Source organism: Sitodiplosis mosellana, unplaced genomic scaffold (assembly GCF_009176505.1).
Source record: "Sitodiplosis mosellana isolate CC-2019 unplaced genomic scaffold, AAFC_SMos_1.0 Smas_scaffold_6226, whole genome shotgun sequence".
Classification (NCBI taxonomy): domain Eukaryota; kingdom Metazoa; phylum Arthropoda; class Insecta; order Diptera; family Cecidomyiidae; genus Sitodiplosis; species Sitodiplosis mosellana.
The window spans coordinates 10,044,992-10,072,468 of NW_022601467.1; the positions used below are offsets into that span (position 1 = coordinate 10,044,992).

At 36.9% G+C, this 27,477-nt stretch overlaps 5 protein-coding genes and 1 long non-coding RNA gene across 6 annotated transcripts; 5 read left to right on the forward strand and 1 right to left on the reverse strand.

Annotated features, from left to right (window-relative positions):
• Nucleotides 1–75: 75 nt before the first annotated feature.
• Nucleotides 76–845, forward strand: LOC129579233 (uncharacterized). Its single transcript, XR_008689210.1, has 2 exons — nt 76–126; nt 202–845. It is a non-coding gene; the product is annotated as an uncharacterized LOC129579233 (long non-coding RNA).
• Nucleotides 846–1,240: 395 nt separating this feature from the next.
• Nucleotides 1,241–5,980, forward strand: LOC129579234 (mucin-3A-like). The gene is made up of 4 exons (XM_055469092.1): nt 1,241–1,427; nt 1,535–1,731; nt 1,798–2,376; nt 2,463–5,980. The coding sequence occupies exons 1-4, from the start codon at nt 1,396–1,398 to the stop codon at nt 5,843–5,845; spliced, it is 4,191 nt and encodes a 1,396-aa protein (XP_055325067.1). The 5' UTR covers nt 1,241–1,395; the 3' UTR covers nt 5,846–5,980.
• Nucleotides 5,981–6,063: 83 nt separating this feature from the next.
• On the forward strand, nt 6,064–7,974 carry LOC129579235 (zinc finger CCCH domain-containing protein 15 homolog). The gene is made up of 6 exons (XM_055469093.1): nt 6,064–6,348; nt 6,431–6,600; nt 6,675–6,942; nt 7,027–7,236; nt 7,319–7,609; nt 7,700–7,974. The coding sequence occupies exons 1-6, from the start codon at nt 6,277–6,279 to the stop codon at nt 7,892–7,894; spliced, it is 1,206 nt and encodes a 401-aa protein (XP_055325068.1). The 5' UTR covers nt 6,064–6,276; the 3' UTR covers nt 7,895–7,974.
• A 9-nt stretch (nt 7,975–7,983) lies between these two features.
• On the reverse strand, nt 7,984–9,741 carry LOC129579236 (phosphotriesterase-related protein). Its single transcript, XM_055469094.1, has 5 exons — nt 9,584–9,741; nt 8,964–9,503; nt 8,716–8,880; nt 8,376–8,593; nt 7,984–8,316 (listed from the first exon to the last, which is right to left on the reverse strand). Exons 1-5 carry the CDS (start codon nt 9,597–9,599, stop codon nt 8,179–8,181), a joined length of 1,077 nt encoding a protein of 358 aa, XP_055325069.1. The 5' UTR covers nt 9,600–9,741; the 3' UTR covers nt 7,984–8,178.
• A 2,787-nt stretch (nt 9,742–12,528) lies between these two features.
• LOC129579253 (DNA polymerase theta) lies at nt 12,529–19,711 on the forward strand. The gene is made up of 13 exons (XM_055469122.1): nt 12,529–13,906; nt 13,997–14,161; nt 14,230–14,917; nt 15,004–15,263; nt 15,349–15,462; nt 15,614–16,236; nt 16,306–16,646; nt 16,727–17,796; nt 17,863–17,948; nt 18,022–18,119; nt 18,194–18,545; nt 18,628–19,074; nt 19,138–19,711. The coding sequence occupies exons 1-13, from the start codon at nt 12,695–12,697 to the stop codon at nt 19,553–19,555; spliced, it is 5,874 nt and encodes a 1,957-aa protein (XP_055325097.1). The 5' UTR covers nt 12,529–12,694; the 3' UTR covers nt 19,556–19,711.
• A 157-nt stretch (nt 19,712–19,868) lies between these two features.
• Nucleotides 19,869–26,514, forward strand: LOC129577837 (importin-7). Its single transcript, XM_055465540.1, has 13 exons — nt 19,869–20,256; nt 21,454–22,023; nt 22,142–22,503; nt 22,592–22,737; nt 22,814–22,923; nt 23,035–23,740; nt 23,826–24,049; nt 24,132–24,415; nt 24,509–24,741; nt 24,839–24,960; nt 25,104–25,248; nt 25,337–25,480; nt 25,918–26,514. Exons 1-13 carry the CDS (start codon nt 20,167–20,169, stop codon nt 25,974–25,976), a joined length of 3,195 nt encoding a protein of 1,064 aa, XP_055321515.1. The 5' UTR covers nt 19,869–20,166; the 3' UTR covers nt 25,977–26,514.
• The last annotated feature ends 963 nt before the right edge of the window (nt 26,515–27,477 follow it).

A 27,477-nucleotide genomic window follows, 5' to 3' on the forward strand; every position in this document is an offset into this window, starting at 1 on the left:
CTTGATAATTAGTGTTAGTAGTTGTATTTTGCCAGCAAATGTAACAGTATAAATTCATGCACTTGCGGGAATTTTAATTCACTTGTTTAAATAAGTATATGGATCAAAGACGTGGTAATTTCGTTGGTGAGTTTTTTTTTCTTCTATAAATAAATGGCATTAATTAGTTAAATTAAACTTTATTCTAATTACTTGTCACAGTTGATCAAAAATGAGCTACTCGGTAACAGTATTGAACAATTGTGAATATTTTGATGAAGATATAAAACTTCTTCATACTTGGCTCGCGTTCAATTCTCCAAACGGAAATGAATATTTTAGCTTCGGCCCACCAAATCTATTGTGTGCTTTCACGAAAGCTTGCGAAGGTGTATCTACCGTCAATGAACGTTTGAAAACCAGAAGATACACTGAAGCAATACCTTTCGAAATTACGGAAGACGAATATTGTAAAATGTTGCGAGCCGGCGAACAACTATATGATGAGCGTTTTAAGTATGCTGCGAAACCAAAAAATGGCCATTTGAACTGCACGGTTGCTGCACGTAAAGTCTTGAATGCTGTCAATATTGACTTACTTGATGATATTGAAACTCCAAAAGGGTTGAGTAGCAAAGTTAGAGGAAAACCGGAATACAAATCCGATGACGCCAAATGCGCTCTTTTGGCGGATACATTGCCTGATTTAGTATCGTTTCTTGCTGTATTAGCTGTTGTTGGTGGTACAATATACGCCGTTCATCGTATATCGAACAGAAAAAACAAACAGTAACAGAAATGTTGCCATCAAGAAGTAAATGTTGATTGAAAAACAAAGGTCAATAAAAGAAATTACATATAAAAAAGGTCCGCATTTTCTTTTTACTATTCTCTTGAGAATAAATTCATTGACATATATATTAACTTATTTATCTGTAGCAAAAAGTAATCAAATCCTCTGAAACTGAAGACATATGCAAACTTTTCGTTTCTTTCTACCGCTTACTTCTACAACATTCTAAATTGAATGAGTCATAATGCAATCGACCGGCAAGTCATATTTTATGAAAAATTCGTTTAGAAGTAAAATTGTTTTTTATTGTGTCGCCACATGAAGAAACTGGTAGCGAGAATTAGCATTCAAATAGGATAGATTTAAAAAGAAATATAAATGCAGGGGACATTTGTATGTTTTTTTAAATCCACCGCCATTCAAATTACGAATGAAATGTCATACACGAGTGAGGTTATGTTTGTGTGTTTTGGTGCAAACTTCAGATTCGTTTACTTGTCATCGTCATTAATGATTCCTTCAGTGATTTGATAAACCAAAACAAAGTGTTTATAAAGTTATTTGTTTATTTAATATTTCAAACAGTAAAACATGTTCAATTTGCATTCAAAACCATTAAAAATATGACAAAAAAGAAAAATGAACAGCGGCATATGTGCGAAACGGTTTTTTTTCTATAATATTTTCACTTGCCCATGAAAAAATTTCATAACAAAAAAAAATCTCGTGATAGAAAAATGTATATATTGTTCTGTTCTTTAGACAAAATCGTGCATGGGAAAAGGACAGACGAGATCGATTGAACACCACATTCGAAAAACTAGCCAAACTTCTGCCGGAGTATCGACCGAAAGTGACTTTTAGTAAAATTGAAATTCTACATAAAACCATTGTTTACATTGAGGATCTGCGAAAAAAGCTACGTGATGTGCTATCGACACAAAATGAATCTATATTCAGTATGTGTACCGATCTTTCTTTTTTTTCTATTCATTTTTTTTTCTAAATTTATATTTTCGTTACAGAAACCCAAGATGAGCTTGAGGCGAGTCTCAAGGCGCTTGTGTCACAGAATAACGATTTAGTGGAATTACTGCAAAAGTCAAATATTAAAGTGCCGCACTTTGTTGAACCGAAATTCCTTAGTTTCATTGTATCCGTGCATGGTGCAGAGCGAAGCGATGAAGAAGAAAAAAGTGATAAAGACGCCAGCAAATCGGCCACTTCCAATGAACTCAACCAAAATCAGCCACAGACAAAATCGAATGTCAAACCGAAAGAGGTGATTCAAAATCCAGTACAAATAAATAAAGAGTTGAATGGCACGAAAACTACCAATTCGTCTGAGAGCTCCGATTCAAAGTCTCTTCCCAAAACTCAGCTAAATATTTCGCCAGTACTGAACGAGGTGCAATCGTTTGGTTCAGTCGATCTGATACCAGTGAGCAGTGATTCATCACGACCAGAGTTCAAGATGCATGAACAACCTGTGAAAAATTTCGTCGAAATAACACCATTGCTCAATAATCAAAATGAAAAATTATCGTTACAATCGGAAAAGTCCATTGATCTACCGAAACGGAAAGAACCATCAAGCATACAAGGTTTGATTTAATTCCACTTTAAAATCTCCTTTAAAACGTCGAATTCCTTTGAACATTAATGAATTGAAATATTTTTTTTTCTTCAGAATCAAAGATTGAAAAGAGATCATCTGATGTTTCGGTGATATTGAATATGGCTCAATCATCAGACAGCAAAATAACAAAAGCGGAAAAATCAAATGAAAATATTTCTGAAAAACAAGCCGTGGAAAAACCCAAGAATAAGCCGAAGGCATCTCCTAACGAAGCTCAAGCAAGTTCACACTGTGATAAAAAATCCACGGCAAAGAAGCAAAATGTTCAAGAGCGAAAAACGAATCCACCAAATGTGCAAACAACAAATATTGTACAGACCGAATCGGCAAAAGTATCGAAGCCTACAACTGTTATGCCTGTTTGTTCGGTAACTGAGCAAAACAAGGCCACAATAAGTGATACCATCAATCCAAATACCAACGCAGGTACAATCAGTGGAATGAATTCTGGGAAAAAGGTGGAACATCTCATGCTGCCAAAGGATTTGAGTGTAAATATATCGAATGAAAAAGATTTATCCGATGAGATATTCGGCAATTTTCCGTTGCCACAAACACCGAATGAGTCAAATCCAAACGCTCTATCGCCAACTGCTGCATTTCTTCTATCATTTCCGGTAGTATCGACTGTGTCAAGTTCAAAACCAACTGAAACAGACAACAGCTATTCCGAGGGCACGAATCTACTCCGACTGGAGGAAAAACCGAATCAACCGAAAGATCACAGTCTTTTTGAAAGTATTTCATCAATTCTAAATGATTTGAATGATGTATCGGACAGTAGTAAGAATATTACGAATATAGACCATTCCAATGGCACTCAGTTCCCGTACTGTACAAACAAAAATCGTTCCGTCACCTCCGCCGACGAACATGACAAACCAAATGTATTAAGTAATGTTGGTGCGAATAGGACCAAGTCGAGTCAAAAGAATTTGAATATAAACAATTTGCTTAGTACTGATAGGATGCGTTCTAGTCATAGCGGCAGAGTTGAATCGGCGAAACCATCAAATATTGTGATGAAAAAGCCACCCATCCCAGAATGTTCGACCAGTACAATGCAATCGAACAGTTTGTTGAGTGATAGAACCAATTACATACCGTCCAGAACATTTGAAAATGTCCCGACTTCAACTGATAATACCTCCGACTTTTATGTCAGTCTTTCCACACTGGGCTTACCACTAAAATCGGCCGCAACACTTGCCTCAACGCCAATCAATCCAAGCTCCCATTTCAACTTCCAAATCTCATCGCTGGCACAACCGCGGAATCTAATCGATTCAAGACCTCTCATCGCCGACACTCCATTCACTTTTTCTTTGACCAAGTGCTCCGATACAATGACCAATACAACAAGTAGTACAGCCAAAGCTATAACACAACAGCAAATGGATCATCAAACGGTTGTTCATCGTATGGATAAAGCGCAGAAGAAATCGTCGCCGACTAAACATTTGGTCAATGATCGGTTTGTTGTCCCTGCTGAACCAACAATAGCGTCTCTGAATCGTTGCAATTCGTTTAATCCTTTTGCGTTTGATAATCCACCGATGCTATCTTCATCGTCTTCCATCGCATTGGGTAGCCTTACGACAGTCTCTTCGAATTGTTCTTCGATAGGTACACCATTTACATTCACATTAACGCCAACCTTTTCATCGATTTCCGCCAGCACACCGCTGCTTTCGAATCATGATCCACTATTCTCTTCTTCATTTGATATGCCAATTATGAGATCGACCAGTGCATTGAGTAAAAATCCAAATCCAAAGAAAGATAAACCGTCCGTTCCATTTGGCGAAAATAAAGATCAAACTCAGTTGTCAATTGGAAAAAGTAATAAGAACTATGCAGTGCCATCCACATCGAAACCGAGCAAAAATCTGGTCAACTGGATGACATCAAGTGTAAATAAGCCAACGCAAGAGTTGCATTTAGATTTTATGCCATCGACGGCCGAGGAACCATCAGCATGGTCACCCAACCGTATGGCTGTGGACAATACAAATCTTATTTCATCATCAGCATTGCCAATGTTACAAGGCGATTTGGCATTGAATACGATTTCGAACAGTTGTAATCCGCCCGTCAATAAATTTGACATTGATTCGAAAAAATTGTCGCAGCGAACGAATAGCAACAACCACAACAATCAGAAATATAGTCCATCCAAAGTGGTGACAAATCGAAAATCTGAACACCATATACAACCAGACCGCAGTGGAAAGGGTGGTAAAAGTGATAAAAATCTGCATACGTTTAAAAACCATCATCAATCAGTTCGAATGAATGAACCGAATCCAATCACAAATAATTTCCATTCGGTTAGTCAGCTGTTAGATCAAGAGCGTCAGACGGCCAATAAAAATAGTTGTTACATTCCAAGCGAGGGCAAACTGCTTTTGAAGGATATAAGCAGCAGCAGCAGTGGTGGTGGTGGTAGTGGCGTCGGTAATTCGGCGGTGATAAAGCAAAAATTATATTCAAAATATGAACCAGAGCCCAATAATCAATTGGTAGAGAATAAATTTCCTACAAATGCATGCAATGTGGTGGGCAGCAGTGATATAATGGCCAATGAATGTGATAGAGATTTATTTGGTGGGTATTTTTTCGGTCAACCAAAGCGGCTCAAGCTCAACTATCATTCGTCCAGTGAATTTTTGGGCAATCAAGGCTATGCATCAACCTATGAAAATTCAACGGCCAACGACATTCTTGCCCCCTACACAAACTATCAAACGTTCGATAGTGAATGCAATAATGCAGCGTCCAGCGCATGCATAAATAATTTATCAAACCAAACGTATACGTATCAGTATACACAGCCACAGTCATACAATCATCAACCGCAACAGCAACAGCCTCAAAGTGCATGTGATCCGATCGATTCGACCAATTATTTCCAAGCGCCAGCGTCGTTACCCAGCTACAAACCATCACATTTCAATGAAATGGTGCGAAACAATTCAAAAGCGAGTACACAGCAATCATTTTTGCATCATCAAATAACTACCACCACCACCACTACCGCAACCGTCGCCAAAACAAACGATTCCATAACGGCGAACGCAAAATTATTTGCATGCCCGTCATCGAGCAGTGCAGCGCCGAATATTTCAACACAATTACCAATGAGCTCAACAAATCGAAATCCATCAGCATGCTCGTCGAAAACCATTCACTATCCATCTCATACGAATATAAATAATTTGCCATTGAATCAAGCGTGGAACGATAGTTTCAGTTGGATGCCCTATACCAATTCCATTGAAAAACCCTATAATAATAATTTGTTTAACAGCAATAGCGACAGCTCAAACAACAATAAAACCAGCCTCACCACGAATAATATCAGCGGCAGTAATAATAATACCATACCGAATTTCAATCTTACCACCATTTTTCCCGATTACAATAAATCTTGATAAATATGAGTGAATCTCAAGAGAAATTCGTATGTGTGTAGAGATGAATTGAAAATTGAAGAAAAAGCAAAATTGTACATATTTGTTTGTAAATCCAAATACATTCATCAATTAAATAATTTATCATGGAAAAAATTGTGCGTTTTGAATTTGCGTTCGAAAATTCGCTCGTTCAATTTCGCCTCAGCCGAAAAATTGCCAACGGCGAATTGCTTGTGTGGCGAATTCACATTTTTTTACTGTCATCTATTTCATCCCAATGAAACGTCACTCACCGCATTGTGTGCATGTTCACGTCGCACGGAATTCCCTTATTTTCGAACTTCTTTTTTTAAACAAATCGAACGCAATCTTGTTCTTCTGCGGTAAAATTAAAGGCGTTGATTTGTTTAGGTTTGTGAATTAATTTTGAAAGAAAAAAACCACGAAAAATGCCACCAAAAAAAGCAGCCGCTGGTGCAAGTAAAAAGACCGAAGCTAAAAAGAAGGACAAAATCATTGAGGTTAGGAATGATCTGATTGAGACGTTTCGTTTTTCTTATAATCACATACTCATTTTGCTCAATAAACACCGCATTATTTCAGGATAAAACGTTCGGTTTGAAAAATAAGAAAGGTGCAAAAACACAAAAGTTCATTCAACAAGTAGAAAAGCAAGTGAAAAGTGGTGGGCAACATCCACTGCTTCCAACCAGTAAAAAAGATGAGAAGGAGAAGAAATTGCAAGAGCAAAAGGAATTGAACGCCTTGTTCAGGTAAACAATTGTGTTTTCATTCGAATTGATGGGCAATCACTTATTGACACTATTCAATATTTTCGTCTTTACAGACCGGTTCAAACACAAAAGGTCGAAAAAGGTACTGATCCAAAGTCAGTGGTGTGTGCCTTTTTCAAAGCCGGTCAATGTGGAAAGGGTGAAAAATGTAAATTCTCGCATGACTTGAGCGTGGAACGTAAAGTCGAAAAGAGAAGCATGTATGTTGATATGCGAGATGGCGACGAAAATGATACCATGGACAATTGGAACGATGAAAAACTGAAAGAGGTCGTCGAAAAGAAACATGGCAAAGAGAAGCGTATGCCAACCACGGACATTGTGAGTAATCACGCAATTCGTGTTTGTTATGTTCAATGTGAGCGATTTTTTTAAAACCTAATCTGGCGCTGTTTCTCATTGTAGATTTGCAAGTTTTTTTTGGATGCTGTAGAAAAATCGAAATACGGATGGTTCTGGGAATGTCCAAACGGTGAAAAATGTATCTATCGTCATGCACTGCCACAAGGCTACATTTTGAAGAAGGACAAAAAGAAAATGGATGAACAAAAGAAACCAGACATTTCGCTTGTCGATTTAATCGAAAGAGAACGTAACGCACTTGGATCCAATTTGGTATGGCATTTTATTTCGAATTTTTTTTTGGCGTTGATCAAAATCATTCAGAAAATTGAACCTTTTTTCGAATTAATTGCAGACAAAAGTCACATTGGAATCATTTTTGGCGTGGAAAAAGCGAAAAATCCAAGAAAAGAAAGATTTACAAGCTAAGGAAGAAGAACAGAAACGAAAAGACTACAAATCTGGCAAACAATTCGGTTTCTCCGGTCGTGAAATGTTCAGCTTCAATCCGGAATTGGCTAAAGACAACGACTTGGAAGATGATGATGGCGCTTACGCGAGCTACGAACGTGAAGAAGACGATAATGATCAAATTTATGAATACAAGGAACTTGATTTGGATGAACTGGCAGCTGGTGCTCAAGAGGTTTGTTTCGAATAAAATTAAATTTCATAACAAAAATGTTTGGCATAAAGTTAATGAATAATTGTTGTTGTTGTTGTTGTTGTTGCTTAGGCTGATGGTACTGGAACTGTGGCGACTGAAGACCGATTGAAAAAACCCGTTGAAGAAGCCGAAGGTGAAGCGGCGGGTGCAGCCGGTGACGTAGTCGATGCAACACCATTCAATGAAAATCTCTTCCTTGACGAAGAAGTACTCGATGGCTTAGAAGATGAATTAAACGAATTGGACCTTAACGATAACTCGTAATTCAATGCAATTCAGTATGAATTTTTTTTATAAACAAAACTCCAATCAATAAAATCGATATCATTTTATCAAATGTTAAACTCAAGCAATTTCAATTTAGTTTTAAATTTTATTCGGATTATTTGATTTCGAATTAGTTTTAAATTTTCTTCATTTTCAAAATAATTTCCTTATAAATTATATTTTTGTTGAAAAAATTCTAATATTCGGACTAAAAAATTGGATGCTCAAAACATTAAAATGTGACAAAAAATGTGTCGCTTAAATATTTCTGTTAACAATGTTCAAATGTTGAATGCGATCCAATTAGCTGGATTTGTAACAGTGATTTTTTCTATTTGATCTTCAGTCAATCCTTTAAGTTTGAGTTTGGGCAATACATTGTTTAGAATGTGTGCATATCCATGGCCACCAAAACCAAGCTGTGGAAAATAAATCAAATGAAATAAAAACGAAAGACTTGATATGTACGGAGTCTTACAAGTCTGTGCTTCGTATGGATATCATGGGACATTAAGATACGATCTTCATATCCGGCTTTGGCGAGTACAATGACCGAATCCATGCGTTGAGCATCGGAAGGCATATCAAGGTGCATGGCGAATTGATACAAGGAGCATTCCGTTCCAAATAAATCGAGTTGGTTGTAAACACCGAGTTTGGCGAACTCCAATAACGTGTCATTATTATGGATTGTACCTTTAATCATGAAATCGTTATCAATGCGGCAATAATTTTAATAATCTATCTTATCACGGCGCTAAAACGTCATGATTACACGTCGTGATCGTGATCCAATTTTTAGAAAAAAGTCAACATACGGTCCAAATGTGACATAATACATTTATCAGCCTTGCCACCGGCTTCCAAATACAAGCGAATGACTTCGAACGGTGCACGAGGATCTCGAGCTGGATGGAATGTAACACCGCATCCAAGTGTTGCACTGACTTCCGCTGATGCTTGAATGGCCCTCTTCTCAAAATCTGAATTGGAATTCACAAGAGAATGGATTTGTTTTTATTTTCATAGTCTCTCTTTGAAACTGGGTCAAAATAAAAATATTTACCAGTTATGGGCCAATTACTGGCAATCTCTCCAAGGAATCCACATTTGATAATGTCGGATCCGTCATGAGCGCTACTCACATCAACACCAGACACTATTTCTTTTGTGTAAAGTTCGGACATTTGCTCAATGGTAAGCGATAGTTCACCGCTTTTTTGTGTCATTTCTAGATAGTGTCCCGTTCCAGCAACGACATTCACTCCAGTTTCCAATGCAGCTTTACGATAAAATTTCAAATCACGTCGTATTCCGGTCGTAGTATTTTCGACAATTGTACAATTGCCTCCACACCATTTCTTATACAGATGCAGATCTTCGATTACTTTTTCATTGGTGTCATCGTCACAGAATTGGATATTGTAGTGACTTGAGTATGGATATTGGCGCAAAACTCCTACATTTCCAAGCGAAATTTTCTTTTCATCCGTTACATAGCTCCTCAAATGCTTCGGGGCATCGAAGTAAAAGTGATGGAAATCTAATGATAAATGTTCATGCGTAAGAGTTCTGCCCAAATCAGATGGCACCAAATCACCGAGAACTAAAAAATATCGAATATTTGCCCATTTCACTTTATTAATTAAAAAAGAGAAAAAAAATCGCAAAGAAAAAATAATTTACCAGATTGAACTTTCATTTTTCTTAACTCTCTTTAAGTTGTTTACTTTGTGACTGAACTCAACGATACATTTAATACTACGCTCTATCGGTACAACAACAGTTGAGATAATCACAACGTTCATTCGACGATCGAGTTTACGCGCATTTTCTCTGTTCATCATATGTTTATTTGCTTGCTATAAAGAAGATTGAAGTTATTAACAGGTTAGAATGATCGAAAAAAGACACGGAAAATGTGCTATTTTTGGTCATAATTGATTTATTTCTAAATAATAAGCTATATTTTCAGCAGAAACAAAACGTAATATTCAAGAGTGATTACAGTAACCAGTGACTACTGTCGATATAAATATTACAAACAGGAAAACATCCGAATTTGAGTATTTTTCAGATTTTTTTTTAAATCAGGGCCATTTCAACATATTTAAGCTGATTTATATGGTAGTGACATCTGTGAATCGTGTATGCTTTGACGAAATATTGTTTCGAACACATGAAAACCGACACAAATTCGATTTATTTATTTCGATTTGTACATTTTTCATTAAAATTGTATTCTGATAAAAATATCCAAATCATGGGAATTTTTATTTAAAAATTTTGGAACGAATTTTTGATCATCAAATCTATTATAACAAAGAAGAACAATTTGGAAATGAATTAATGTTTAATATAAATTCATGATTTAAAATGATATATCTCTGAAACTGTGTTATGTGACGTAAAAGTTCACGCATATGTAATCTTGCATATGCTTTTTTTCTTCTACTTTTTCATTCAAATATTTTCTATGGGATCTTATCAACTTCAAAAGTAAACAAGACCACAGAGCTTCGCTCCGCGTTCTTGGATTTGTATTTATATCCTATTTTTAGTTTTCTTTTCAGCCAACTATTCATTTCGCACTACATGACATTTTTGTCCTATGATCCAACTCTAAAAGTAAAGAAGTTGAAAATGATATCATGAATCATTTGGTCTGTTCGAAAGGAAGGAATGAACTAGCTTCATTTTTGAATTAATATTAAATCTGTAACTATTAAACTGAAAATGTGTGTGTATGTACACATGTGTGTCATTTTAGCGTAAAAATCAAAATGGGAAAGACGGAAGAAATGTGAAATTCAAAGAGTTTTTTCAATGCGTTCTAATGTGACGATATAATTGTTGCGAATCACTCGCCATTTGCCATCGCAAGCTGCTCTTAATTCTTCATCGGTGTTGTCAGCATAAAAACGAAAACTTCTCACAAATTCCAAATGTGGCAATACGAGCGGTAATACTCTAATGTCGTCAATAAATGCGTTATAAAAAAACGTCCTTTAAAAATAGTAACGCATTCTGCAGCTGACCTTTCATTATTACGGAAAATGGACCAGCATAATCGAACGTCAATTTTTCAATCATTCGATTTTCATTGATAAACGTTAGAACTTTGCCGGAACTTTGTGAAAAACGCATGATATCGAACTCTTCTAAATGATTGAATGAAAAGGGAATTTTTGGTTCGGTTACTTCATAGTCAAGAAAATACCAAAATTTGAATTTTTTAACATTTGGCAAATATATCGAACTGTCATGTTCTATTTTTTATCAGAAAGTCGGTCATCCGAATCGAATTCCAAATGTTGTGAATTTGGAAAATACTCGGACACTACTGGAAAAGTATCATCACTACAATGTCCTAAATACAAGCGATTCACATTTGGAAAAACTCTACTCAAACATTTTTCTTTCAATTCGGATGATTTGCCGATTCTTAAGTCTTCAATGTTCACAAATGGCCTCTTGAAGCCTCCAAATCCCGACGCTTCTGCAAAATAAGCCTTTGTCAAAGATTTAGTGCAAAACTCGTATATGTAGCTCATATTATTATTATTGTGAGTGTGTCCAGCAATATCGAGAACAGCGAACAAAGCAAGAGAGTAGAGCAAAATAAAGACAGTTGAATATAAGGGGCAAATTACTACTGAAAAGACTGAAAGCACTGAAATCCACTGAAAACCACTGAAAAGTACTGAATTTAATTTTTCAATAGTAATCCGCCCCTTGGTTAAATCTCATTTCCCCAGCAACAAATAATTTAATTTTACAGTTAAGAAGTGAATGAATTTGCATACGAATACAAAAATAAAAAATATTTTGTCACTTAATCAAAAATAACAAGAATAAACTGATTTTTTTAAAGTTATAGTAACGTAACGAAACCCTTTTGAAATCACTACAAACGTGTTTTCAGCTTTCAGAGTTGGTTGGTAAATAACATGATCATCAGCTGATAGTTTGGGATTTATTCCGACAGCACGAACGGCGCATTTTGGCACAGATAATAAAACGATTAGTAAATGTTCTATGCAAAGTACGGAGTTTAATGAATTACTTTGACCGTTGCCAAAGTACTTGCATGCGATACTCAGGTAAGCTAATTAGCAAATTACAAATTTGATTTCACTTTTGCTTGCAAAATATTTCCAACTATTTTTCATAGGACACATGTATGCCTCATCATTGAAAAGGGAAAAAATGTCTGATCATTTATATTTCATACGAGAAAGTAGGTATAATATGCATTTTCGAACATTCTTAATGAAAACGTTAGAAAATTAGCTAATAATTTATATTATATTAATTGGCTCTTGAATATTCCAATCAAAAATAGGCAAACAAATTATCATTTACACAAGTCTCGAATTAAGTCATTATGGAAATGATTCAAGTAATTTGTTGATGTTAAATCGTTCAAAATGAGATGGAAAATGAGTTAATTTGTTTCACGATGTGCTCACCGTTTTCTAACAAAAGTCTATTTTCAGCAGAACCCAAAAGAAATATCTAGTGTCACATGAACATTGCAAACAGGAAAAATATTTGAATTTAAATCTATTTGAAAATTTCATTTCAAATCGGCGCCATTCTAGTGCAATGAAGTTGATGTGAACGTCACTGACATTTGTGAATCATGTGTGTTTTGAAGAACTGTCATTTCAAACACCTAACGGATCAGACGCAAAGTCGCCTTGTTTATTTTAAGTAGTAAATTATTCATTGAAAATTACATTCATCAAATAAAATTGATTTAATTTCTGTGCATTGATTGATGGAGTTAAAAGGATGGCATTTTCGCAATCACTATCGTTAGGTGAAAACACATTGAATCAGTTGGATGTGTGTGAGGGGAATATTTATTGTGCCGGCAAAAGTGTCAATAAAAACAAAGCAATCACCCCAACGCGAAAAAGATCGCAGAAACCATTGAATGGTATATCAATTGGCAATGGGTTTTCGAATCAGTCGCCCACCTCGGATTCGATCAATTCAAACAAGATACTTGATGTGGTCGACGAATCTCCTACTGAAAAGACCAATGTGCTGGGCAAATCCATTAGAGAACGTTTAAAAAATGCGTCAACATCCAAAAAGAATGATCGAAAACACATGCGACGCAGTCGCTCCGACCCAATTACTGCCAGCGATTCGAAAATATCCAAGTATTCTGTGTATAAACCAAGTTTTACTGAGGAATTTGGCTCAATATTTGACAGCACAATGGAATTGGATGAGCCGGATGATCGTGCAAACAGGAAAACCAAAATAAAATTGGATGAAAAGTTCGAAGAAGATGATTTTGATGCGATTTTCGGTGATATCCAAACGCCAGCAATGCAAAACGATGCACAGGGAAACGATACCAAAAGTACTAACAGTTTGATTGCGTTGAGTGACAGCGGAGGATCGGATCAAGTAAATGTGTCCGATGTTGAAAGACTGATGCGTACCGAAGATTTTGATAAGACTGATCCACAGGCACAGGTGGACAATGAACAACCAAAGGATGATCTCGAATGGGAAGACTCGGCCTTTTTTAACGATCTATTGGCATCACAGCAAAATCTAGTAAACGCAAAACCAATCGAGGAAAATGATTCACTGGCCGATGTTGTGATCGATGCTGAATGTGTATCGATGCCAAGTGGTCAAAATGAAGATGACAGGAGAACAATGGAACAAGACTTGGAAAACTGTTTGTTAGAAGTTAGCATTCATTTATCGAATTTGAATACAACCGAAGCCAAATCGATTCAAAAAACTGGATCACAACTGGAAACAAGCATATTTTCCCGAAGCATAACCGAACGGGTGGCTTCAGATGGAGCTATTGAGAAGACTGACGTAAAGACGAATTTATCAGTGGTGCAACCAAATAAATTGAGTATCGATAATTTAGCGGATTGGAGTTGTTCAGCACCAATCATTAAAGCGTATAAGAAAAAGGGCGTTCATGAAATGTTTGAATGGCAATCGGAATGCTTGAGTAATCCGAGGGTAAACGAACTTTTGTTAAACTTAATCGACCAAATTTGAATATTTTTCATTCATTCATGTTTTTTTTTATCTTTCCAAAACAAATTGCAGATTAAAGACGGAGACGACAACTTATTATACAGTGCACCAACATCGGCAGGCAAAACATTCGTTAGTGAGGTGCTGATGTTCCAAACGGTACTGAAGCGACAGAAGAAAGTGATTGTCATACTGCCGTTCATTTCGGTTGTGCGAGAAAAAATGTATACACTTCAGGTACAAAATCGTCGAAATATTTATTTTTCAATATCCATTCGTTTACTGTCACAATCAATCACTTCCAGGATTTGTTGCGATCGTCCGGAATACGTGTCGAAGGTTTTTTCGGTGGCTATACAGCGCCTGGTGGATTTGAATCAGCTGACATCGCAATTTGTACCATTGAAAAAGCCAACGCAATCGTCAATCGTCTGTTAGAACACCAAAATATCGATTCGATTGGGATGGTCGTTGTCGATGAAGTTCACTTGATTTCAGACTCAAATCGTGGCTACATCTTAGAATTGTTGCTCACGAAAATTCTGTTTTGCTCTCGTAAATTGGGCGCAAACATTCGAATTGTAGCGATGTCAGCTACACTACCCAACTCGGAACTCGTTCGAAATTGGCTGGATTCACAATTTTATCTAACCAATTATCGTCCCATTGAATTGCGTGAAATGATCAAAATCGGACCGGAGATCTTAAACAATTCGATGAATTTGATAAGAATGATAACCACAGAGGATTATTCCATCATTGACAATGATCAAGACAATATTGCGCAGCTGTGCATTGAGACGATTGTCAATTCGGCGGCGGTCATTGTGTTCTGCCCGTCAAAGGACTGGTGTGAAAAGTTGGCCGTTCATGTTGCACAGAATATCTATAAGTTGGGAAAGAGCCAAACGCCAATCGGCGAAAAAATTCGAAAGGAAATAAATATGCAAATGATTGAAGAAGTTAAAGGACACCTGCGGAATTCACCAGCTGGTAAACCATTCGATGAAACAAATTACGATTCCTTAAAACATTTTAATTTGCATCAATTCGTGTTTGCTTTGTTTATTTGACCATAGGTTTGGATTCGGTTCTTGAAAAGACAATTTCGTATGCAGTGGCCTATCATCATGCCGGTCTGACGTTTGACGAAAGAGACATAATCGAAAGTTCTTTTTGCAAATCATCAATTCGTGTGATCATCGCCACAAGCACGCTGAGCTCAGGGGTCAATTTGCCAGCACGCCGAGTTATTATTCGATCACCAATGCAATTCAATAAACCAATGTGCTCGTTGACATATAAGCAAATGATTGGTCGAGCTGGTCGAATGGGAAAAGTGAGTTAGATTTAAAAAAAAAACCGTCTGATTCAATTGAAACAGAAAAATGAAATGATCGATTAATGGAAATACTACATTTCAGGACACTGAAGGTGAATCGATTTTAATTTGTGACAAAAAAAATGCAAGAATCGGCCAGGAATTGATTAAAGCTACTTTAAAGCCCATCACATCTTGTTTATCGTCTGATAATCACGTGCGTTCTTCATCATTTTGTAATTAATTCATTCTCACGAGATAAATTCAAGAATTAATTCTTTAGTTCTTTTTTTTTAATAAATCTTAATTTATTACGGCTCATGCTCATTTGAATCAAACCCGTTTCCATTGTTACGTTGTCCCTACAGACGCATTTGAAGCGAGCACTCTTAGAGATCATTGCTTCTGGCGTAGCCACAACGCGAAGTGAATTGGAAGAATTTGTGAAATGTACGCTATATCATTCGGAGCATAAGTTTGAAATCAAATATTTTACGAATATATTGAACGAATACAAAGCGCAAGCCAAATCAAAGAAGAAAGCCAAACCGGCAGCGGACGAACTTGATGAGATCGAAGACACGGATCTGGTGGGAAAATGTATGCGGTTCTTGGAGCGGTATGAGTTCATTCGGTTGCAGTTGGATGAAGAAACTGATGAAATAAAATTCGTATCAACTCGCCTTGGATACGCTTGTTTGGCATCGTCAATGCCACCAAGCGATGGATTTTTTCTATTTTCTGAGTTGCAGAAGGCCCGCCAGAACTTCGTGCTTGAAACGGAATTACATGCTGTTTATCTTGTAACGCCATTTTCTGTGTGCTATCAACTGCAAAACATCGACTGGCTTTTCTATCTGGATACGTGGGAGAAACTTTCGAATTCGATGCAAAGAGTCGGTGAATTGGTTGGAGTGAAAGAATCATTCTTGGTGAAGGCAATGCGAGGCACAACAAGATTGGATAATCGCACGCTTCAAATTCATAAACGGTATGCCACAGCTCTGATATAATTATTGCTTGGAACACTTTGAATCATGCTAAATAAATTCATTTGCAGCTTCTACACGGCTCTTGTTCTGAATGAGCTAATCAACGAGCGCCCATTGAACCAAGTGGCGTTTAAATACAAACTAAATCGCGGCACGTTGCAAAGCTTACAACAAACGACATCAACGTTTGCTGGAATCGTTAAATCATTCTGCAAAGCATTGAATTGGGATATGCTAGCGTTGATTGTGTCACAATTTCAAGATCGGATATTTTTCGGTGTTCACCAAGATTTGATTGAACTTATGAAAATATCCGTTCTGAATGGTCAACGTGCCCGGGCACTTTTCGATGCCGGATACCAAACGCTTGTTGATATTTCAAAGGCCAATGTGCTCGAGATCGAAAAATGTAAATCATTCAGTGGGAAATATTCACGAAAAGATTCCAATTTGCTTAAACTCGTGTTTATTTTGTTCATTTTACCATAGGTTTGACCGATTCGATCAGTTTTGATGTGCAAAAACGTGATGGCGAGACAAATTATGATGCTGAGCAACGGAATAAGCATCGTTTGCTGTTTGTTACCGGGCGAGCGGGTTTAACACCGACAGAGGCAGCCAAATTAATCATCGACGAGGCTCGAGAATACCTACGCACTGAAATGGGTATTCAGAATATCAATTGGACGCAGCGCGATGGGACGACAACTGGAAATGAAGATGCTTCGAATAAAGATGCGGTTGTTTTAAATGAAAATGAAGGCGCTAGGAATGAAACGAAAGTTGCTGTAAATGCAACTGAAACAATAACAGCTACAGGGAATACTGAAAATGCTGTGTCAGGAGATCGTCAGCCAGCTCAAAAGAGAAGAATTCCATTGGATCAAAATGTGATGACACCGAATAAAAAGCGGAGCCAAGGTCAAACAGTGACCACGGCCAAACAAATTTCATCGGGCGAAACGTCGAGTGAAAATAGCGACGTTGATTCAATAATCCTCGATAATTCATTATCTTTTTACAATGATGAAAACGATGATTTTATGCAACAATTACGGTCAACAAGCAATAGTCCGGTGTTGGCAAGTGGTGCACGCCATAATGAACTTCGTCTTCAAATCGTTGATGTAACAAAGACGTTAGATAAATTTCAAAAGTTTGTCAAAGAATTCGAAAAGGTGACCGAATGTGGGTTCTCCTTGGCCACAGCCAGACCTGATACAACGACATCGGCTGGATCGAAGAGCTATCATTGTGTTATTTTACCGGATCTTTACTTATACGGTGTGGCAATATCATTCCAAGACAATTACATTACACATTTTATCAGCCTTCAAGATGACAACTCAGTTGAGTTTCGCAAGAAATCCGATTTTATTCGAGCGGTGATGGCCCGAAACAAATTGACTTTGGTCTGCAACGATTCAAAGACTCAATTGAAAACATTATTAAAAGCCATTCCGGAGATTCGTCGAGTCGATTGTCTCATCGAAGACACTCTCGTTGCGCAATGGTTGATTCAACCAGAGGACCATCTTACCAGATCATTTAGCAAAATGGTAGGCAAGAGTATATAGAACATAAAAATATAAAAGTACAGCACACTTGATATCAATTCTTTTCAGATTGAAGTGTATGCACCGAAATGCATTGATTTGTCGAGTACAATTTGTGATGGGAAAATGAGTACCACAACAACAACGAAAATACGGTATTTTTTTTATTGAAAATACAATTGAAAGTTAAGCACTGCAATTCAACGTTTTTTTCCCCCAACGAATTAGATCATCAATCAAAGCATGCGTCACTCGGCACATTCTTCGCGAGCAGTCACAAATTCTCAGCAAAATGGGAAATGGGTCAATCTTCAAGGCATTCAAAGGTTTATTCAATAGTAAATGAGATTTATGTGAAAGGAAAAAAAAGAGTAAAATTCGTTGAATTGTATTTTCGCAGAGATGGAAATGCCCGTTCAAAAGTCACTGCTCCACATGGAACAAACTGGGATGGCACTTGAACGAAACGCTATGGAGGTGTTGAGCGAGCAAATTAGTGATTACATTGGTGAACTGGAGGCGGAAATATTTCGACTGAATGGGAAACGTTTCGCTGTGAACTCATCCAGACAAGTAGCCCAAGCACTTAAGGTTCGCAAGAAAAATGGTTCAATGGCAACAAAATGTACACGCGCTCAATTGTTGCAAATTACACATCCAATGTCCAAATTGATTTTGGAACATCGCAGCCTGCATGCAATCTTGTCGAAATCCGTTCAGCCACTTATCAAGAAGACGAGCGATGATAATCGGTAAGAGAGTCTCCATTCGGTACCTAACACTCATGCGCACTGAAAATATCCGGTCGTAATCACTGTTCTATCTTAACTTCAGAATTTATGGTAGCAGTTACAGTTTCACGCAAACGGGTCGAATTTCGATGCACGAACCAAATCTACAAAATGTTGCCAAAGATTTCCACACAGAATTCATTCCTCAAGTGTTTTCCTGTCGCAGTGCATTCATTGTGAATTCAAATCGAATGTTAATTTCAGCCGATTTCTGCCAGTTGGAACTACGTGTTCTGGCTCATCTGTCAGAAGATGATGGTCTCATTGGCATTTTTAGTACGATAAACGATGTGTTCATATCAATTGCGGCCAAATGGAATAAGGTGCTCGAATCAGATGTTACCGAAAAGATGCGCAACGACACTAAACAAATTTGCTATGGAATCATTTACGGGATGGGTATCAAGAGTCTGGCCGCCACTATGAAATGTGAAGAAGAGGAAGCACAATCATTGCACGAATCATTCCATCTAACTTATCCAGGAATTCGGTAGATTTGTGAATGATTCAGTAATTGATTATGTTTTAATTAAATTTTGAATCATTTTTACAGGAATTACACACAAAAAATATTATGTTTTGCTCGTGAGAAAGGCTTTGTTGAGACTATAGCTGGGCGTAGACGTTATATACCCGACATAAATGCCAACAATTTGCGAAAACGAGCTCAAGCTGAACGACAGGCAATCAACACAACGATTCAGGGATCAGCTGCTGATATAGCTAAATATGCCATCCTACGGATGGAACGAAATCTAAGCAAATACCGAAAACAGTTGCAAACCAGCGCTAACATTGACCTAGTTTTGCACTTGCACGACGAATTATTGTACGAAGTACCACTCAAAATAGCCAATCAAGTGCAGAAAATCCTAAAATCAAGCATGGAAAATTGTGCAAAATTGCACGTACCATTGCGAGTGAAAGTGAAAAAGGGACAGTGCTGGGGAACAATGCAACGGATTGAATGACACTTCCAAATTTTTTTTTTTTTTAAATCAAACATTGAAAAATAACTCATCAACATTACATTAGTATTATGAAGAAAAAAAATTATTGTTTATCACCACATTCATGTTTTTGTCTATGTTTTCGATCGAATAAACATGTGACTTTTTCAACAAGCAGCTGCCAATGCATTTTCAATTTGCATATGAAAAAGAAGAAGAAGACATTTTCGAAAATGCAGGCGTTCTTTGATTTGGCGCCAAATTGTGTTTGTTCGAAATGAATTTCGAAATGATAAACAACAAGTATTTTAACCATGAAAAATGTACCGTCTCCACTTTTAGCACATAGTACATACACACACAATACGGTTCGTCCGGCATGTGTCGCTTTAAGTCAATGTTCGAAAAAAAAAATTATATTTCAAAAACTCATTGGTAATTGTGGCATTGGAGACGAACAACGCGCTTTTGTTCAAGAGAGCGGATTCTGTAGTCTGAGAGTATATATATACGTATATATATATATTTTTATTCGCTTGATTTGTGTAAATTCCATTTGGTTTGGAGCAATTTTTTTTTGTTTTTTTTTTTTGAAATTAAGTTTTGTAAAGAAAAAAAAATATTGTGCAAAAATGGATACGGCAAGAGTAGCTGAAATGATGAGAGCCACGCTGTCAGAGGATAAAACTGAGCGCGATGCAGCTGAAGAACAACTCAAGCAGGTAAAACAATACACACCATGTGCTTTTGGAAAAAATCTAAAAATCATGCAATCCATCGACGGAAATTGAGTAAATTCACCGCAACTCTGTAAAATCTCATCGAATTTATCGTTGTGAATGCTATATATCGGTAAATTAGTGTGATTTTTAAAATAAAATGAAGACGAGAAAAGAAAATTGGTTCTATTCAAACGCATTCCAATACACAAGCACACAGAAAACATCTCTTTTCAGCGTGCGGCATGTGTCATTGCGAAAAATGACGTACAGCTGCTGCTTAGTGATAATTTAAAAATTCGATTCAATTGTGTGTGCATTGAACAATGTCCACAATGATACGCCAACTGCAAAATGAATTTATTTTTACTTTATATAGGATTTTTTTTTCTTCGCTGCTTTTTCCCCCCCAATAATTATGAATCGAAAATCTATGCGATGGCAGTCTATGCGATTTTTTTTTCATCGCGAATGATACGATTTTTGTTTACTTTTTGATTTGCATGGATTTGAATGGGATATTTTTTTCTGCCTCTATCTATTTCTCTCAATGCTCATGTATCCGAATACAAAGTCGAAATCGAATGAATGGTAGATTTGGGTATCAAAATCTATCGAAGATTGCTTTGCTTGTCAACAGCAAAGGAATGCTTCATTTTTTCACTGCTTTGCTCTTTTACCGGTACGTGATTTGTGTGAATTAACGAATGCTTTGGAGTTTTGACCTTGAGAATAAAATAATAATAATACACATTCATAAATCAATTACAGTGTAGTGATGGGTTTGAGGGATTTGTTTTTTTGTTGTTGCTTTTTTTTGGTTGTATTTCAAACATGTCAAACTAAGAGCGAAAACTTTGTGTGTAATGAAAGCGACAAGAAATATCGATTGCCCGTGAAATAGCGTAGAGTGTGTTTTATATGGCGAGACAGATAATGGCTTGGCCTCACATACACAATATTAATTCACTTTTCATCATTCAACACGGTGTGGTGTGTATTACGGTCGGTCGGGTGCTCACTTCCTCATTCACTCACCCGCTGTATACTTTCACAACGATGTTTACTCAATTTTGAATTCGCTCTTTTTTCACTTTTTATTTGTGATTCAATCAATCTGATTGAAAACGATTGATATTCATTTTCGATTTTCTCTTTCAAAATGTGTCCAAAAAAACAAAAACACAAACAATCGGTTAGGTATGCAAAATTATCGGATTCGTTCCATCGTTGCTGCAAATCGTGATACAAGCTGAAATACCGGTGACAGTGCGGCAAGCGACAGCTATTTATTTGAAAAATTTCGTCACAAGGAACTGGCTGGAAAAGGATGTGGACGGTACACAAATGGAATTCTCGATTCATGAACAAGATCGTACGTTGGTGCGTAACAATATCATCGAATCATTGATTCAAACGCCCGAAATGTTGAACAATCGCAACATATACATTCACATTGCCACATGCATTTATCACATAATCAAAAGCGATTTCCCAGGCCGATGGCCCGAGGTCATTGAGAAAATTCGCATTTTCTTACAAACGAACAATTACCAAAGTTGGACGGGTGCCGTTCTCGTCCTGTATCAACTCGTCAAGAACTATGAATATAAAAAAGCGGATGAACGTGGACCGCTCGATGAAGCAATGAACACATTGCTGCCAATTATCTACGAATTAATGGTGAATTTGATGCAAAACACCGAACAAACCGAAGATTGTGTCTTGTTGCAAAAGAATATCTTGAAAATCTACTACACACTAATCCAAGTAAGTTGATGCTATATCACTTTTTTGTGCTAAACAAACATTTCAATTTGGGACAATGCAATTGGAAGCAGTATTTTAATGAAGGTTAATTGGTGTGTTGTTGTATTTGCATTGTTAGTTTTGTTTGCCACTCGACTTGATCACCAAGGATGTGTTTTCAAAATGGATGGAAATTTGCCGATATATCATCGATAGCCCAGTACCTGTTGATATTACGAATTTGGATGAAGAAGAACGCTTGGAATTGCCATGGTGGAAGGCTAAAAAGTGGGCATTGCACATTTGTGTCCGTACATTCGAACGTTATGGCAGCCCTGGAAATGAAGTCAACAAAGACTACAAGAAATTCGCCGAATGGTATTTGCCAACATTCACCCGTGCCATTTTGGAATCACTACTCAAGGTCTTGGAATCGTATCGTAACAACATCTACGTATCGCCACGTGTATTGACGGAAGTGTTGAGCTACATGAAAATTGCGTAGGTTTCAATTTCTTACTACTCTTATATTCTATGTACGAATCGAATGGAAGTAGCAACGATCTAATGTGTTTTGTATTTGAAACAGCGTCTCACATGCACATTCATGGAGTTTCCTAAAACCTCACATGCTGCTAATCATCCAAGAGATCTTATTCCCAATCATGCAATACAGCGAAGAAGATGAAGATCTGTATCAAAACGACACAATCGAATACATTCGTCGGAAATTTGGTAAGCCAATCGGCCACTTCGAATAAACAATCTTCGGTCAACGCATATTGACAGTATAATTGCAATTTCTTTTTAGACATCTACGATGATTATTCGACACCAGTACCAGCCGCACAGGTTTTGTTCTTATCATGCTGTAAAATTCGAAAAGGCATTTTGCCACAAGCCCTTGGGTTCCTTAACTCCGTAAGTCTCTCTCTCTCTCTTCAATTTTTACCCAATAACTCATCAATAACTCTTTGCGTCAAACGATCAATTCATTAAAAAAAATATTCAATTTAAAAAAAAAAAACAAAGGTTATTCGAGAAAGCACGGAGCCGCGAAAACGAGACGGTGCTCTCTATATGATCGGTTCAATTGCCGAGGTTCTGTTGAAAAAGAAAGATTACCGTAACCAAATTGAGCAAATGTTGACCGAATACGTATTCCCCGAATTCCAAAGTCCGCACGGTCATATGCGTGCTCGTGCCTGTTGGGTATTGCAAACATTTGGCGAAGTTGAATTTAAGAATCAGGAGATTTTGGTGCAAATTTTGCGTCTTGCCACAAATGCATTGTTGACCGATCCTGATTTGCCCGTCAAAGTTGAAGCAGCGATCGTAATTCAAGTGTACCTATCATCACAAGAGGGTGAAGCTCATGAGGTGATCAAGAATGCAATTCTTGCTCTGAACGTTCAGAATATTACCATGGAATTGTTGAAAATTATTCGCGAAACGGAAATCGATGATTTGAATACGGCCATGCAAACATTTGTCGGCACATTCTCCGAGCATTTGGCACCGATTGTCGTCGATATTTGCCGACATTTGGAAGAAATGTTCAAAGAGTTGATGTCAGGACCAGAAGGTAGCAGTGATGATCGCGAAGAAACAGCCAACGGTCTGCTCGGCACCATCGAAAAGTTGCTGGCCGTTTTCGAAGAGAATGCTGAAATCGCAACCAAATTACAGCCATATGTTATTGCAGTCATTCGTTTGATTTTGGAAAATCAACGCACATGTAAGTACATTCTGTGAGAAGATAAAGAAATGGAACAGTTTAAAGGGGGATTCTTACGAGTCTAATCATGATGTACATTGCACAGATTTCTATGAAGAAGCATTTTCTCTGCTGTACGATTTGACATCAAAAACCATTTCACCGGATATGTGGGTCATGTTGGGCATCGTTTACAAAGTATTCAAGGAGAGCGCATTCGATTGCTTCTTGGACTTGATGCCAGCTCTGCACAATTACATCACAATCGACACAGAAGCCTTCTTGGTCGATGAGAATCGCGTTGGAGTCATCTTTGACATGTGCAAAACGGTAAGAGATCGAAATATAGGAATAATAGCACATTTGACCACATAGAATTTGGGCTGAGAAAATCATGACAATATAATTTTAGGTTCTAACAACAAGCGATGCTGGTGAAGATGCTGAATGCCATGCCGCCAAATTGATCGAAGTGATCATCTTGCAATGTAAGGGTCGCATCGATAAATGTATCCCAACTTTCGTTGAATTGGCCGTTACACGTCTTATGCAAGATGTTAAATCATCGGAATTGCGAACAATGTGCTTGCAAATCCTGATCGCAGCTCTTTACTATGATCCAGTATTGTTGATTAACATTCTTAAAGATCATCATCACAACAACGAACCTCTCATCTCACATTTCATCAAACAATGGTTCGTATTAAATGACAAAGAACACAGAAATTAAAAAAAAAAAGATTTTAAATCAAATATTTCACTAATGGTTTATCGTGATGTGATCGATAGGATTAAAGATACAGATTGTTTCTTGGGTATTCACGATCGTAAACTCTATGTCCTCGGTTTGTGCCGAGCAATCAGTTTGGGTGGAGAGAAGCCATACGTTTTGAATGAAGTGTCCGGTGAAATTTTGCCATCACTTTTACTCATTTTCGAAGGTTTGAAACGAGCTTATCAATCACGTGCACAAGAATGCGAAGAAGAAGAGTCAGAAGATGAAGAAGGTGAAGATTTTGAAGGTTTGTGTTGGAACATCTGGTTACTTTATTGATTGACGTTGTCTACCAAATAAAAAAAACTAATGATTTTTACTTAAAAAAAATTTTCATTCTGCAGAAGCCCTTTCCAGCGACGAAGATGAAGTTGATGAAAACAACACTTCTTATCTAGATAATATTAAAAATTTCGCCACCAAAAAGGCTAATCAAAGTGGTTTCGAAATGGCGGCCGAAGTCAAGGTGAGCGATCATCGATACTCAATAAATAGAAGATGAAAATTGAGTTGATTGGAAGAAAAAAAAAATAAATTTCAAAATAAATAACCTGATGATTTATACACGTCCCCAACACATCCAATAAAATTTATTAATCTCAATTGCAGGATGATGAAGATTCGGATGATGACTCAGAACTGTCCGACTTTGATCTCGACGAAACAACACTAGAAACCTATTTGACACCAATCGATGATGAGGATGGTGATAATCCGATCGATGAATACATTGCCTTCCAGCAAGTCATTACACGTATGTGTCCGACCACTTTCAATGATTGAATAACAATCGCATACTCATGCTCGAATAAAATAATAATTTTTCTACATTTTCTTTGCAGATCTTCAAGCTCAAGATCCACAATACTATGCTATGATTACTAGCAAATTGAGCCCCGAACAGCAAAAAGGCTTGAACGATGTCATTGTTACCGCTGAACAAAAGAAAGCGCAATATAATTCGAAACAAATCCAAAAACAAGGAGGTAACGATCAAATAGCTCCACTCATTATGGTTTAATCCAATTCATTCGCTTTTACACTTTTGTTTCGATTGAACAACGGAATACACTAAATTTATGTTTTAATCACTTTTTTTAATTTACTTTGTTGCTTGAAATTAATTGAAAAAAATTGCTCTTTCATTTTCATTAATACTTTAATATTAAGTTCATCTTTCATTTATTTCATGCTTTTTTTCTGAATACAATTTTTGTTTTGTTTATTAGCATTTAATTTTAAACAAATTTCACCGCTTGCTTAGATCTCTTTTGAATTATCATATCTTGATCGTTTCATCGGCCTGTACACCTAACTCTCATGCCATTTATCAAACATAACATCAGACAAACACAAAAAAAAACAATCAATCGAATATGAATCGATCGATTCTCACACAAGCCGATATTATGTATTTTTACAGGATTCCAATTTGCCGCACCAATGGGCCCACCACCTACCAATTTTAACTTCACATCATAAGTTTGCTAAAGAATAAATACAAGTGACAAATGTTCCCCACTTGAAAATCCATTATTTTTGTAATGCATTAGGAAATCATTTTCAATATTTTATCCACTTCTTTGACAACTAGGAGAAGAAAAGAAAAAAAAGCAAAATATATTTCAACGGATGGAGAGAGAAAAAAAAAATTGAAAACGAAAAGAACGAACGATTTAATTTACAGAAGAAAAAAAACAAAGAATGGTGAACATGTTAGTTTCTATTAAGTTTTCATCGGCATTTGAAAAATTATATTTTTTAACAATTAATTTAGAAATTACCGATTCGATAGGAATATTCAATAAATGAACATGTTAATGAGAAGAGGCGTTCGAAGCAATCTAAGCAGCCTAAAATCAAATCAAATGAAAAAAAAACCCAAAACATTTTTTTTTTAATTTTTAAATTTAATGTTAACTTATTTTACAAAACTTTTATTAACATCTTTGAAATGCAACAAGAATATTTGTTATTGAAACGCAAGATTTAGATAAATAAAATCTAAAAACCAATGAAATCTCCATGTGCTTTTTAGTTTTGATTTTTAACTCATCACCTTGGATCAGCAATTTTTGAAGAAGATCCGTAAATTGAATTTGCTTATTTATAAAAAACCGGACATTTTCACCAATTTTTTGCAATTTTTTGCGTCCGCATTTAAGATGAGCAGAATCCAGCGCATTTCCAACATGGATGACAATCAGTGTCTTGTTTGCATTTTATATATTGGAAACTGAGTGAACCGGATTGAGTTGTATAGCACCAACTTCCACTCGTGAGACTTAAACCGCACCATGCCCAACAATAGCCTTGATAACATCCAGCTTCATTGCTGCAAAGGTATGACGCATCATGCCCACGCAAGAAAATTAATTGAATATTTCTCTTCAGTTCAGCTTTGGACTTCTCTAAGTGTTCAAGCAATTTTGAGGCGTCCGAAGGAAATTTTGAGCTGTCTTGAAACAATTCTGTGTTTGGTTTCGCAAGCACACTCAAGAGAAAAAATACTCTTCATTTTTGCGGTATACGTATCGCTCACCCTATGCGTTCGCTCTTTTTCTATCTTATTCACACTTACACTATATTCGTCATACAAAACAACGGCAGAATGTAAGTGTAGAACGCATGCGGATACACTAAACGTTCGCGCTTCTCACACCAATACTAATGCATACGGTCTTGCGTCAATATCGCTACACACAACTGAAGCGCACCGCATGCGTTCTACACTTAGGTTCTGCCGTTGTTTTGTATGACGAATATAGTGTAAGTGTGAATAAGACAGAAAAAGAGCGAACGCATAGCGTGAGCGATACGTACACCACAGATCCGAAGGGTATTTTTTCTCTTGAGCAACACTGTATGAAACACAAAAGGCTGCAAGCACGACTAAAGCAAAAACGATATTCGATTGAAATGCCATCTCATCAACTGAATTTACTACGGAGTGTTTGAATTCGATGAAGATACGTCTCAGTTA

What these genes read in the sequence shown, in the direction of transcription:
- LOC129579234 (XM_055469092.1), top strand. Translation starts at nt 1,396, where the DNA reads ATGACAAAAAAGAAAAATGAACAGCGGCATAT. An exon ending in ACAAAATGAATCTATATTCA is followed by an intron (nt 1,732 to 1,797) that starts GTATGTGTACCG and finishes TTTTCGTTACAG; the next exon opens with AAACCCAAGATGAGCTTGAG. An exon ending in AGAACCATCAAGCATACAAG is followed by an intron (nt 2,377 to 2,462) that starts GTTTGATTTAAT and finishes TTTTTTCTTCAG; the next exon opens with AATCAAAGATTGAAAAGAGA.
- LOC129579235 (XM_055469093.1), top strand. Translation starts at nt 6,277, where the DNA reads ATGCCACCAAAAAAAGCAGCCGCTGGTGCAAGTAAAAAGACCGAAGCT. An exon ending in ACGCACTTGGATCCAATTTG is followed by an intron (nt 7,237 to 7,318) that starts GTATGGCATTTT and finishes AATTAATTGCAG; the next exon opens with ACAAAAGTCACATTGGAATC. An exon ending in TGGCAGCTGGTGCTCAAGAG is followed by an intron (nt 7,610 to 7,699) that starts GTTTGTTTCGAA and finishes GTTGTTGCTTAG; the next exon opens with GCTGATGGTACTGGAACTGT.
- LOC129579236 (XM_055469094.1), bottom strand. An exon ending in CAGTAATTGGCCCATAACTG is followed by an intron (nt 8,881 to 8,963) that starts GTAAATATTTTT and finishes ATTCCAATTCAG; the next exon opens with ATTTTGAGAAGAGGGCCATT. An exon ending in TATTATGTCACATTTGGACC is followed by an intron (nt 8,594 to 8,715) that starts GTATGTTGACTT and finishes TCATGATTAAAG; the next exon opens with GTACAATCCATAATAATGAC.
- LOC129579253 (XM_055469122.1), top strand. Translation starts at nt 12,695, where the DNA reads ATGGCATTTTCGCAATCACTATCGTTAGGTGAAAACACATTGAATCAG. An exon ending in GTTTATCGTCTGATAATCAC is followed by an intron (nt 15,463 to 15,613) that starts GTGCGTTCTTCA and finishes TTGTCCCTACAG; the next exon opens with ACGCATTTGAAGCGAGCACT. An exon ending in ACAACAACAACGAAAATACG is followed by an intron (nt 17,949 to 18,021) that starts GTATTTTTTTTA and finishes CCAACGAATTAG; the next exon opens with ATCATCAATCAAAGCATGCG.
- LOC129577837 (XM_055465540.1), top strand. Translation starts at nt 20,167, where the DNA reads ATGGATACGGCAAGAGTAGCTGAAATGATGAGAGCCACGCTGTCAGAG. An exon ending in CCCTTGGGTTCCTTAACTCC is followed by an intron (nt 22,924 to 23,034) that starts GTAAGTCTCTCT and finishes AAAAAAACAAAG; the next exon opens with GTTATTCGAGAAAGCACGGA. An exon ending in TTTGGAAAATCAACGCACAT is followed by an intron (nt 23,741 to 23,825) that starts GTAAGTACATTC and finishes TACATTGCACAG; the next exon opens with ATTTCTATGAAGAAGCATTT.